Source organism: Gopherus flavomarginatus, chromosome 3, assembly GCF_025201925.1.
Source record: "Gopherus flavomarginatus isolate rGopFla2 chromosome 3, rGopFla2.mat.asm, whole genome shotgun sequence".
Lineage (NCBI taxonomy): Eukaryota > Metazoa > Chordata > Testudines > Testudinidae > Gopherus > Gopherus flavomarginatus.
In genome coordinates, this window is record NC_066619.1 from 162,278,159 (window position 1) to 162,290,928 (window position 12,770).

Genomic DNA, 12,770 nt, shown 5'->3' on the forward strand with positions numbered 1-12,770 from the left:
TGCCAAATTCAGGACAGACTAGGAAACAGGTGTCTCTCTCTCTCTCACACACACATGGTTTATTCCATTGTTAGGGGTCACCAAGTCAATAACAAAGGTGAGCGCCTGTATCACTTAGACTAGATAAAAAGGAGCCAAAACAGTCCTCTGGAGGCAATCCAGCTCCTGTCACCACCCAGACAACTGGATTTTTGTGATGTAAGGTTATTAAAACCAAAACCAGCACATGTTCACTTTTTATAGTTCCAAAGAACCAGCCACACACCCCAGGTCAATATATAGCTCATGCCTTACCCAAAGACCACACTTGTAGCCAATCCTCTGGTAATGAAAAGCTAAAAGTTAATTTTAAAAAAATGATGAGTTATTAAAAAGTTAAAATCAATCATATATGTTACAGTTGGTTTCTGAGTTTGTTAGGGTAATAGCAGTGCTGTTAAACATGCTCGTTTGCAGTATGTCTCTGTAGATCACCCAGAAAGAGTTGAGGTCCTCAGTCCTTTATTCAAAGCTTCCCTTTGTTAGAAATTGTAGCCCAGAGATGTGGAACAGGAATGAAGACAAAGAATGATGTCACAATCTGCAATATATACCTCTTAGTCCAGGTGCATGGAAAAGTTATTGACACAAACATGGAGGCCTGGGTCACGTGTCTTTGATGAATCATGAGGCATTCGTTGGCTGCATGCTCCTGAAGAGGCCTCAGAAGGGGTCTCTAGAAGAGCTGATTTGACTGTAATAGGCCATCAAGTAGGCTGGCTAGCCTAGCTATAAATCTCTCTTACCCAGAAACAGTAGGTTTGAGATATAAGCACATAGCACAGTTTCATAACTTCATATGCAATGATGATACGTCCAGCTAAACAGGATAATCCTACTTTGTAGGTTATAACTGAACACAACATACAAGATTTATCACAATTGAGCATCAGTGATAATATATTACTGTGAACATAGTCTCCTTTCTTTCATACAGCGTCATACAGTCCATGACCCAGAATGCCTCCAAATGTTTCCTCATTGACCCACCATGACCCCCATTCCCTCCATCCTCTCTCTGTTCCTCTGTGTGACTCCATTCTTGCTCAGCATGCCCCGAGTGACCCCTGTTTCCTCCAAGTTATTCTGCATTGATGATTATGTAACCCCCACTTTATCTAGCATTACTCCCTTGCCCCATGTGATTTACCTGCCTTCAGACGTACAGTCATTCACACCTTCATGATCCCAACTGTATATAAATTCATTCCCAATTGGGGTCATGCAGTGTTCAAACAGGGTGAGGAGCAGACCATGCAGGTCATCTGAGGACACGGACCCTGCCGCTCAATGTTGTGAGGGTCACAGACAGATCAATGTGGAAAAATTTCAAGGCAGTTGGGGTCGCTGAGGATGAATTTACAAGCAATTGTGGTCATAAAGAGTTCAGTCATGATGAGGATGAAACCAATGAGGTCATCCGCGGACACAAACTCTAGGGATGAATATAGTTGCGGGGGGCACAGAGAGGTCAATTTGGAATACTTCCAAGGCAGTTGGGGTCACTGAGGAGGAATTTACAAACTATTAGGGTCATGAAGAGTTCAATCAGGATGAGGATGAAGCCAGTGAGGACACAGACCCTAGGGCTCAGTATAGTCTGGGGTCACAGAGGTCAATGTATGAAACTGTAAAGGCAATTGGGGTCAGCTGGGGTCATTCAGGATGAATTTACAAGCACTTGGGGTCACTCAGAGTTCATTGAAGGTGAGGATCAGCCCATGCAGGTCATCTCAGGACACAGACGCTCAAGCTCAAACACGGACCCTGCACCTCAATCTAGTGGGGGGGGTTCCACACACAGGTCAATATGGAAACTTTCAAGGCAGTTGAGGTCACCTGGGGTCCCTGAAGATTAATTTTCAAGCAATTGGGGTCATGCAGAGTTCAGTCAGGGTGAGGATGAGACCATGCAGGTCAGCTGAGGACATGGACACTCAAACTCAGTGTAGTGCGGGGGTTACAAACAGGTCAATATGGTTACTTTCAAGGCACTTGGGGTCACCTGGGGTCACTGAGGATTAATTTTCAAGCCATTGGGGTCATGCAAAGTTCAGTCAAGGTGAGGCAGAGGCTCTGCAGGTCATCTGAGGACATGAATTCTCAAGCTCAATGTAGTGGAGGGGTGGTCACAGACTGGTCAATGTTACTTTCAAGGCAGTTGGAGTCACCTGGCATCACTGAGGATGCATTTACAAGCAATTGAGGTCATTCAGAGTTCAATCAGGGTTAGGATGAGACCATGAAGGTCATCTGAGGACACGGACCCTGCAGCTCAATGTAGTGGGGGTCACAGACATATCAATGTTCAAACTTTCAAGGCAGTTGGGGGTCACCTGGGGTCACTGAGGATTACTTTTCAAGCAATTGGGGTCATGCAGAGTTCAGTCATGCTGAGGATGAGATCCTGCAGGTCATCTGAGGACAAGGACTCTCAAGCTAAATGTAATGGGGGTCACAGACTGGTCAATGTTGAAACTTTCAAGGCAGTTGGGGTTACTTAGGGTCACTGAGGATGCATTTACAAGCAATTGAGGTCATGCAGAGTTTAATCAGAGTGAGGATGAGCCCATACAGGTTATATAAGGACACGGACTCTCAAGCTCAATGTAGTCAGGGTGACAGGTCAATGTGGAAAGTTTCAAGCCAATTGGGGTCACTTGGGGTCACTGAGGATGCATTTACAAGCAATTGAGGTCATGCAGAGTTCAATCAAGTGAGGATGAGACCATGCAGGTCATCTGAGGACATGAACCCTGCAGCTCAGTCTAATGGGGGGTCACAGACAGCTCAATGTGGAAACTTTAAAGGCACTTGGGGTCACTGAGGATGCATTTACAAGCAATAGGGGTCATGCAGAGTTCAGTCAGGTGAGGCTGAGATCCTACAGGTCATCTGAGGACACGGACTCTCAAGCTCAATGTAGTGGGGGGGGTCACAGGTCAATGTGGTTACTTTCAAGGCAGTTCGGATCACCTGGGGTCACTAAGGATTAATTTCCAAGCAATTGGGGCCATTCAGCATTCAGTCAGAGTGAAGATGAGACCATGCAGGTCATCTGAGGACACGGACCCTTCTGCTCTATGTAGTACGGGTCATAGAAAGGTCAATGTGGAAACGTTTAAGGCAGTTGGGGTTACTTGGGGTCACTGAGGATTCTTTTACAAGCAATTTGGGCCATTTAGAGTTCAATCATGGTGAGGATGAGACCCTGCAGGTCATCTGAGGACACAGATTCTCAAGTTCAATGTAGTGAGGCGTCACAGAAAGGTCAATGTGGTTACTTTCAAGGCAGTTTGGGTCACGAGGGGTCACTACGGATTAATTTACAAGCAATTGGGGTTATTCAGAGTTCAGTCAGGTGAAGCTGAGACTATGCAGGTCATCTGAGGACATGGACCCTGCAGCTCAATCTAGTGGGGGGGGGTCACGGGTCAATGTGGAAACTTTCAAGGCAATTGAGGTCACCTGGGGTCACTTAGGAATAATTTTCAAGCCATTGGGGTCATGCAGAGTTCAGTCAGGGTGAGGATGAGACCCTGGAGGTCATCTGAGGACACGGACTCTCAAGTTCAGTGTAGTGGGGGTTCACAGGCCGGTCAATGTGGTTACTGTCAAGGCAGTTGGAGTCACCTGGGGTCACTGAGGATTAATTTTCAAGCTTTTGGGGTCATGCAGAGTTCATCAGGGTGAGGATGAGACCCTGCAGGTCATCCGAGGACACAGATTCTCAAGTTCAGTGTAGTGAGGGGTCACAGACAGGTCAATGTGGTTACTTTCAAGGCAGTTGGGGGGTCACTGAGGATACATTTACAAGCAATTGGGGTCATGCAGAGTTCAGTCAGGGTAAGGATGAGAATATGCAGGTCATCTGAGGTCATGGACTCAAGCTCAATGTAGTGGGGGTTCACAGGCAGGTCACTGTTACTTTCAAGGCAGTTGGAGTCACCTGGGGTCACTGAGGATTAATTGGGGTCATTCAGAGTTCAGTCAGGGTGAAGATGAAACCATGCAGGTCCTCTGAGGACACGGACCCTCCAGCTCAATGTAGTGGGGGTCACAGAAAGGTCAGTGTGGAAGCTTTCAAGGCAATTGAATGTATTTGAGGTCACTGAGGATGCATTTACAAGCAATTGGGGTCATTCAGAGTTCAGTCGGTGAGGATGAGAATATGCAGGTCATCTGAGGTCATTTACTCTCAAGCTCAATATAGTGGGGGTTCACAGGCAGGTCACTGTTACTTTCAAGGCAGTTGGAGTCACCTGGGGTCACTGAGGATTAATTGGGGTCATTCAGAGTTCAGTCAGGGTGAAGAAACCATGCAGGTCATCTGAGGACATGGACTCTCCAGCTCAATGTAATGGGGGTGACAGCAAGGTCAATATAGAAATTTTCAAGGCAGTTGGGGGGTCACCTGGGGTTACTGAGGATGCATAAACAAGCAATTGGGGTCAAGCAGAGTTCAGTCAAGTGAGGATGAGACACTGCAGGTCATCTGAGGACATAGTCTCTCAAGCTCAATGTAGTTAGGGGTGACAGAGAGGTCAATGTGGAAAGTTTCAAGACACTTGGGGTCACTGAGGATGGATTTACAAACAATTCGGGTCATGCAGAGTTCAATCAAGTGAGGATGAGACACTGCAGGTCATATGAGGACATGGACTCTGCAGCTCAGTAGTGGGGAGTCACAGACAGGTCAATGTGGAAACTTGAAAGGCATTTTGGGTCACTTAGACTGAATTTATAAGTAATTGGGGTCATGCAGCATTCAATCAGGGTGAGGATGGGACCATGCAGGTCATCTGAGGACACGGACTCTCAAGCTCAATGTAATTGGGGGGGTCACAGACAGGTCAATGTGGTTACTTTCAAGGCAGTTGTTGTCACCTAGGGTGACTGAGGATGCTGTGGAAGCAACTGGGGTTATGCAGAGTTCAATCAGGGTGAGGATGAGACTATGCAGGTCATCTGAGGACACGGACTCTCAAGCTCAGTGTAGTGGGGGGGTCACAAACAGGTCAATGTGGTTACTTTCAAGGCAGATGGGGGTCGCCTGGCGTCACTGAGGATGAATTTTCAAGCAGTTGGGGTGATTCATAGTTCATTCAGGGTGAAGATGAGACCATGCAGGTCATCTGAGGACACGGACCCTGCAGCTCTATGTAGTGTGGGTCACAGAGAAGTCAATGTGGAAACTTTAAAGGCAGTTGTGATCACCTAGGGTCACTGAGGATACATTTACCAGCAATTGGGGTTATGCAGAGTTCAATGAAGGTGCTGTTGAGACTATGCAGGTCATCTGAGTAAATGGACCTTCAAGCTCAATGTTGTGGGATTCACAGACAGGTCAATGTGGTTTCTTTCTAGGCATTTGGGGTCACTGAGGATGCATTTACAATCAATTGGATTCATGAAGAGTTCAGTCAGTGTGAGGATTAAGCTAAGGAAGTCATCCAAGGACACAAACACTCAGGCTGAATGTTGTGGGGCTCACAGGTCAATGTGGAAACATTTCTAGGCAATAGGGGTCTGCTGAGGTCATTGAGGATGAATTTGCAGGCAATTGGGCTCTTGGAGATATCATATAGAGTAAGACTCAAGCCAGGGAGGTCATCCAAGGACACAGACACTCAGGCCGAATGTGGTGGGAGTCACACCGAGGTCAGTGTGCAACAATTTCAAGTGGGTTCCTAGTTGACGACAGTATTTGTTCTCTAGTGTTGGTGCCTTCATTAGTGTGCGGCTGCCTTCTCAAAGTTATGTGTGTTGTTTCTGCTTTCTCAGTGTTCCTGACCGGCAGCGACCGCATCCCTATCTATGGCATGTCAAGTTTACGTATCATCATCCAGTCCACATTGAGTGGGGAGCAGTACCTGCCCGTAGCTCACACCTGCTATAACCTCCTCGACCTGCCCAAGTACAGCAGCAAGGAGACCCTGAGCATGCGGCTTACGCAAGCCATCGACCACTACGAGGGTTTTAGTTTGGCCTGATCGGCAAGAGACAGAAACAGACACAACAAATGGAGCAGGTTTTATTTTTGTACAGTAATGTCTCAGAATGTTTTTTAAAAATATTAGACTGAAGGGACACACAGCCCCAGCATGACACTGTCAACTCTTTCTGGGATTTTAGCAGGGAGAACGTGTGCACTGAAGTCTCGAACCCATCAAACAAAATCAGTTCATCCTTGTTTTGGTTAGTTGTTTTTGTCACTGGCAGTTGCTTGCAAATTTCTTCCCTCATCCCCCATTTTTTCTTTCAGTCATCTTAATTATTTAGATCTTTGCCGCTTTTTGCGTTTCTGGCAGTGGGTGAAATGGTGATTCCTTTTTAAACTATCCACCTCTCCCTGCTTCACTCCTCTCCTCTCCTCCCCTCCAAATGCAAGCTGGTTCTTGCTTGCATAGAATTGCTACATCTCATGCCCCTACCCTCCTTTCTGCAGGACAGTTGGGTACTGGGGTGGGGACACTATTGTGATGCTTGTCTCCAACCCCCACTTCTTATGGTACACACTCATTTTGTTTGCACAAGACTGTGGATTCTCTGTTTTTGCTTTTGGTCTCAATTTTTGCTTGTATCTCCCTGCTTAGCCTTTTGAGAGGGCTCTCTTGGGGGCTAGGTCACTTCTTTTTAGTTCTGAGGAAGAACAAAATTTAGAAATTGGTGTCCCAAATTGAACCTCTACCAATATAGAAGCGCAATATACAAGTCTACAGTAGACTTAATCTGGTCCTAGTTTCTCTCCTCTAAGGCAAATGATCCTGATCAAATGTGAGATGGCAGCTCCAAGAAATCAGAATCAAATCAAATCCACAGGCTTGTATATGTTTGGAATCGGGGGGGGGGGGGGTTAGTTTTTCATTGCAACATTTCTACTGTCTACTTGCCACTTTGTGTTACTATTAAATGCTGGGACTTAAAGGCAATCTTTGTTATGAAGCTTTTATTGAGCACATTTGAAATGTACATTAACACTTCTGGGTAGGTAAGAGGATGAATTAACTATCCATTTCTCAAAAGATTAGTGAGCCTTCTTTTTTCCCCTCCATGATCAGTTAAAATGGTGAACCAAGAAGCAGTGTAAATCTGTTGGAGAAAATGGACATATTTATAGAACATACACTATTTACGTCCCATGTTTGGTATGTAGTATTGAGCTTGGCACCTCTCTAACAAAAGGTTGTAAGCATGGGTTTTTTTTTTAAATGTGCGGATTGCTACATTGGTAGCCTGTCAGCCCCTTTATAACACAGCATTAAAGACAAATATACAGCTATAGCAAATGTTTATTTTCTATGTGTGCGTGTACATAGTTCGATATTATGCAATAAATTTTATGTTTAATTCCCTGAGCATTAGCTCCCTTTGTTTGAAGGTGTGGAAGAGGGATGGAAATATTCTGTGTGGGTTTTCAGCTTGGAGAGGTGTGGTAGGAAAGGATGCCTTCCTCCACTAGAATCTGCTCACTTCAGTGGAAGTGCTGATGGTGCTATAAGTTCTCTCCCCTCTGCCTTTTCCTCTACACCAAGTGGTTTTATGGGTATATGCTATAACTAATGGCTTCCCTCCTGCATCAGAAAGACATGTTGGTCAGCTTCCCTTCAGCTGCACCAGTAATATGGACCAGACAACTCAATTATGTGGTGGGAGCGCCTAAAGCCCCCCACCCAAGCAAACAGTGTGAGAGTCCCTGCCCCCAAAGCACATATTGCCTAAATCAGGGGTGGCTCTAGACATTTCGCCACCCCAAGCACGGCGGCATGCTGCGGGGGGCACTCTGCCGGTCGCTGGTCCTGTGGCTCCAGTGGACCTCCTGCAGGTGTGCCTGTACAGGGTCCGCTGGTCCACTGAGGTCCACCGGAGGCAGCCTGTTTGCTGCCCTCCTGGCAACCGGCAGAGCGCCCCCCGTGGCATGCCGCCCCAAGCACGTGCTTGGCATGCTAGGGCCTGGAGCCGCCCATGGCCTAAATAGCCAAGCCCGAGAGAGGTAGTACTATTCCTATTCTACAGCTGGGAACTGAGGCAGAGAGCAAGACTTGTCTAATGTTGCAGAGAAGTCCCAGCTAACCTCCGTACCATCTTTCTTCTTCTTGTACCCCACTTTGTAGAGTGCTTTGGGAGCTGCAGAAGGGTGGGGCTAAGTATGTGCCTATTACTGTCATCTTCTCTGGGTACTGTTCTGTCAGTGCACAAGCAATGCTGTAAAATGGTGGTCTGAGTATCAGGGCTCAGTCCCAATAGCAGTTCATTAGGGTGCCAGGCTGTGGGCACATGAGAACTTCCCCAGGCCACAGGCCCTGCAGCAGAGGAGAAGAATGTTCTCTGCTGGCTCAGTCTCCCGGAGGCTACTGCAGCCAATCCAGGAGATTTTTAGGCTGCTAAAAGTCAGGTGGTGCAGCGGGGCTAAGGCAGGCTCCCTGACATGGCTCCGCACCACTCCTGGAAGTGGTAACGTGTCCAGCAGCAGCTCCTAGGCAGAGGCGTGGGCAGGGGATCTCCATGTGCTGCCCCCTCCCCGAGCGCTGACTCCACAGCTCCCATTTGCTGGGAATGGGGAAGCCAGTGGGAGCTGTGGGGGCAGTGCTTGCAGGCAGGGGCAGTGTGCAGAGCCATCTGGACGCCTGTGAGCCTAGAAGCCACTTCCAGAAGTGCTGCTGCTTCCAGGAGCCACCCAAGGTAAGCACCGTCCAGCCAGAGCCTGCACCCTGAACCCCCTCACACAACTCAACTCCCAGCCCCCTTCTGCACCCAAACTCTCTCCCAGAGCCCACACCGCCTCCTGTACCCCAACCCCCTACAACAGCCCTGAACCCACTCCTGCACCCAAATTCCCTCCCAGGGCCGGCACCCCCTCCTGTAACCTGATCCTCTACCACAGCCCTGAACCCACTCCTGCACCCAAACTCCCTCCCAGAGCCCACACCCCCTCCTGTACCACAGCCTTGAACCCACCCTTGCACCCAAACTCCCTCCCAGAACCTGCATCCCATCCTGTACCCCAGCCCCTGGCCCCAGCTCAGTGAAAGTGAGTGAGGATGAGGGAGAGTGAGTGAGAGGGGGTGGGGGGCTGGAGTGAGCATGGGTAAGGCCTCAGGGAAGGGGCAGGGCAGGGCAAGGGTGTTTGGGTTTGTGCGATTAGACAGTTGGCAACCCTACGCCCACCAAGATTTTTTTTGGTGCTATTACTGTCATTACAACCCGGAAAAGGCCAAGCTGCTCAAAGCATTGCTAAGGTGCACAGAGAAATCCTTGCATTGTGTCTCTTTTGATGCTGGAGCTTGGGATAACTATTTTCAGTTGCTTTCATAGGCGGTTGTTCTGCAGGGGAGTGCAGGAGGGGACCAGCGCTTCCTCCATTTTAGTCTTTGAAGTGGTTTGACTCTGATTTCTCTACAGTTGGCTAGGCGTGGCTGGGGAGCTATTTTCAATATGCCCAAATACCCAATTACCTGTTAAAGGATGAACCTCAGTTGCAGTGGGGCTCAAAGCCCCAAGCCATCTTTGTGGACGTAGTGGCAGCTGAATGCAAGAGGGGTGGGTGACGCTGTGTGGAATAGGGGTGACCATTTACAATACTGTTGATACCAATATTACAAAATATGCCAGGTAAGGTCGCAGTGGAAAAGTTATGATTTGCCAAGTATGATAATCTTGTTTGTATCATCTTTGTATGGCGCACTATAAATGTGTGTGGCATATCTGTATCTCAGACCTGTGCTGTGTATCTGCGTGACACCCCCAGACAGATTGGCATCAGCACTTTCTAGCCGGCGTGATGGCCTAGCACAGGCGATCAGCTATACCCATTGAGAGAAGGCAGGGATACACCTGAGTCAGCAGGACATGTAGGGACATGCCCGTGGACAGGGGACTCTGCTTTCCCAGGCCCATGTTCTGAAAGTTTGTGTTTGGGACAAAGGAAGTACAAACCACATGGCAAAGGATATAAAAAGGCAGCTGCTGCTTCTCCATTTGGTCTTCAATCCTGCTTCTTACCCCTGGAGTAACTTCTCTGGAAGCTGAGCAAAGGACTGAATGGCTCATCCAAGCTTTGGATTTGTTTCAGAGGGACTCTCCAAGCCAGCAAACTCACCAATACTGCTGAGAACCTGATACATGGACTCTGAAGTCTTACTTACGTATCTGATTGCTTTACCATCTAACTCCTCTCTTCTCATTCTTTTCTAATACACCTTTAGTTTTAGATACTAAAGGATTGGCCAGCAGCATGGTATTTTGAGTAAGATCCAAATTAATATTGACCTGGTAATGTGGCTGGCCCTTTGGGGTTCAGAAGATTTTGTATCATGAACAGAGGTTTTAAATATCTCCTCACCTTACTGGACCATGTGCTGCTTGAGAGCCAGAGAACTGCAATGCACTGAAGAGGGAGGTGTGATTCCTTGTTTCAGCTTCTTGATAACGAGTGTGGGAGATCAGGAGCACAGTTTGTGACTAGTTGAGCACAACCCCATAGTTTTGGGAGAATCTGCACTTCTTGGTGCCTGCCCTGACGGTGGCATTCTCAGTAGGGCTACCCTAGGCACCCCAAGTCACAGGGTGTTCCTCTTGGTGTCTCAGGTCCAGGTCCTCAAAGGTAGGTTGGTGTTCAACTTCCAGTCTGATTCTCAGGCTTTGGAAAATATGGTAGCTACAGGAAGAGAAGGTAGTGGGGAATCGGAGGAGGAAAAGGCTTGAGCATGAAAGCTGATGCTACGTCCATGCTTTCAGAAGGACTTTCTCAGTCTCCTCCCCAGGCAGCACCCGAGTTCAATGCTGAGACTATTTCTGAAAATGTGTTCTTTGTGCTTGCTGCAAGACAGAACTGCTCAAGGGAAGGGAGGTTGGACACTTCTGTTCTCCCTGTCTCCTGCTACATGAACAATGTCAGATTGAACAGTTGCAAAAGGTGGCAAGTTGAACCCTGCTAAGAATTACTCTCTTGCACAATGAACCTGGGGAACTCATTGCCACCCAAGATCTTAGCAGAGATTAAAACAGGATTGGATATTTATATCAGTAACAGGAGCCTCCATACGTTACGCAAATAAGAGTATTAACATAACCTGGTATGTAGCTTCCAGGAGGAAATTGTCCTGGGGGTGGGGTGGGGGAAAGAGCCAGTTAGCCTATCGCCGTCTACTGCAGTGTCTTCCTCTGAAGCATTTGGTACTGGGTACTGTTGGAGATGGGCAACAGGGCTCAATGATCACTGGTTGGATCCACTCTGGCAATTCCTGCATTCCTGCGAGGGAAGTTGCCCCAGGTGCTCTGTGTCTGATGATGGGCATCGTGTATGAACGGAGAGAGCGCTTTAAGGCCTGATAACTCTTGCCTTGGTGTATTACCCCCGTGACTTCACCCAGAACAACTCCTGGCTTACCCCAGTGGAGCTGAGGGGAGAATCTGGCTCTTTCTAGCTGCAAACAAACCGCTAAAGCCATCTCACTCCTATGTGTTTCCAGGCTGCAGTGCTGAGCCTGACCCTTCACTCTGGAAATAGCACTGAAAAGCATTTCATTTTTTCCCTCAGAGGATGCTATGAAATCGATCTCCTCCCCGACTCAGCTCCTGGACTTTGGAATGGCTGCCGTCTCCCATGTGCCAAGACTGGGGCTTGGAAAAGAGATGACAGAGAGGGGATATCAGAGAGGTCTATAAAATCATGATGGGTGAGGAGAAAGTAAACAGAAGTGTAATTTACTCCTAATAACACAAGAACTAGGGGTCACCAAATAAAAATAATAGGCAGCAGGTTTAAAACAAACAAAAGACAATCTTTCTGCACACAATGCACAGGCAACCTGTGGAACTCTTTGCCAGAGGATGTTGCAAAAGGCAAGACTGTAACAGGGTTCAAAAAAGGACTAGATAAATTCATGGAGGATAGGTCCATCAATGGCTATTAGTGAGAATGGGCAGGGATGGTGTCCCTAGTCTCTGTTTGCAGAAGCTGGGAATGGGTCACTTGATTCTGTTCTGTTCATTCCCTCTGAAGCACCTGGCATTGGCTGCTGTTGGAAGACAGGATGCTGGGCTAGATGGACCTTTCATAGAATCATTAGGGTTGGAAGGGACCTCAAGAGATCATTTAGTCCAACCCCCTGCTCAAAGTAGGACCAATCCCCAAATGGCCCCTTCAAGGATTGAACTCACAACCCTTGGTTTAGCAGGCCAATGCTGAAACCACTGAGGTATCCCTCCCCTCCTTTGGTCTGATGCAGTGTGGCTGTTCTTATGTAATTGAGTGCTGGTGCCAGAGCCCAGTCACAGCCCTAGAGCCTGCAATCTCCTGTTTATCTATGGCTCCAGCACACCAGAGGCAGATTCTCCCACTCCCACCCCATTGCCTTTGCCTATAAAGCTCCAGTCACAGGCAGAGCCCTCCCAAGTGCTGCTCATTTAGCCTTAAGTTGCAGATTCTCATGCTAGTGCTTAGAGATGACGACACTTGGCTTCTGCGTGGCTGCTTCATTCTTCCAGCTAGTGCAGCCTGTCCCAACCAGAGCAAGCATCTCTCATTGGTTCCAAGAGAGCTCTTCCTGTCTCAGGATTGGGTGACAAATAAGGGTTCTACTGTACCAGTGGGAATTTTGCTTGAGTAAGAAGTGCTTAGCTAAAGCCTCAAAGGGAGACAAGATGCCAGGTTAGAACCTGGCTCCCCAGTCTGCTTTGAGAGGAGTTAGCGTGATCAGGTCTATTCAGGAGAGAGAACTTGGATGGGG

The 12,770-nt window shown here is 47.9% G+C and overlaps 1 protein-coding gene and 1 long non-coding RNA gene across 5 annotated transcripts in view; both read left to right on the forward strand.

The window, feature by feature from the left end:
• Window positions 1-11,931, forward strand: part of HERC3 (HECT and RLD domain containing E3 ubiquitin protein ligase 3) — a 112,886-nt gene extending 100,955 nt beyond the window's left edge. For 2 of the 3 annotated variants that reach the window (XM_050943990.1, XM_050943992.1), the window contains exon 25: window positions 5,824-7,397. In XM_050943990.1, the coding sequence (XP_050799947.1) occupies window positions 5,824-6,032 (209 nt within the window). In that variant the 3' untranslated portion in view covers window positions 6,033-7,397. Of the gene's footprint in view, window positions 1-5,823; window positions 7,398-11,578 lie in introns of those variants that run through there. The other variant, XM_050943993.1, reaches the window with a different exon arrangement.
• On the forward strand, window positions 1,841-5,799 carry LOC127046681 (uncharacterized). Of its 2 annotated transcripts, XR_007773152.1 has the most exons (4): window positions 1,841-2,080; window positions 2,247-2,664; window positions 4,579-5,002; window positions 5,334-5,799. It is a non-coding gene; the product is annotated as an uncharacterized LOC127046681 (long non-coding RNA). The 2 variants fall into 2 exon arrangements; XR_007773151.1 differs by having other exon boundaries at window positions 4,579-5,799.
• Window positions 11,932-12,770: the final 839 nt, after the last annotated feature.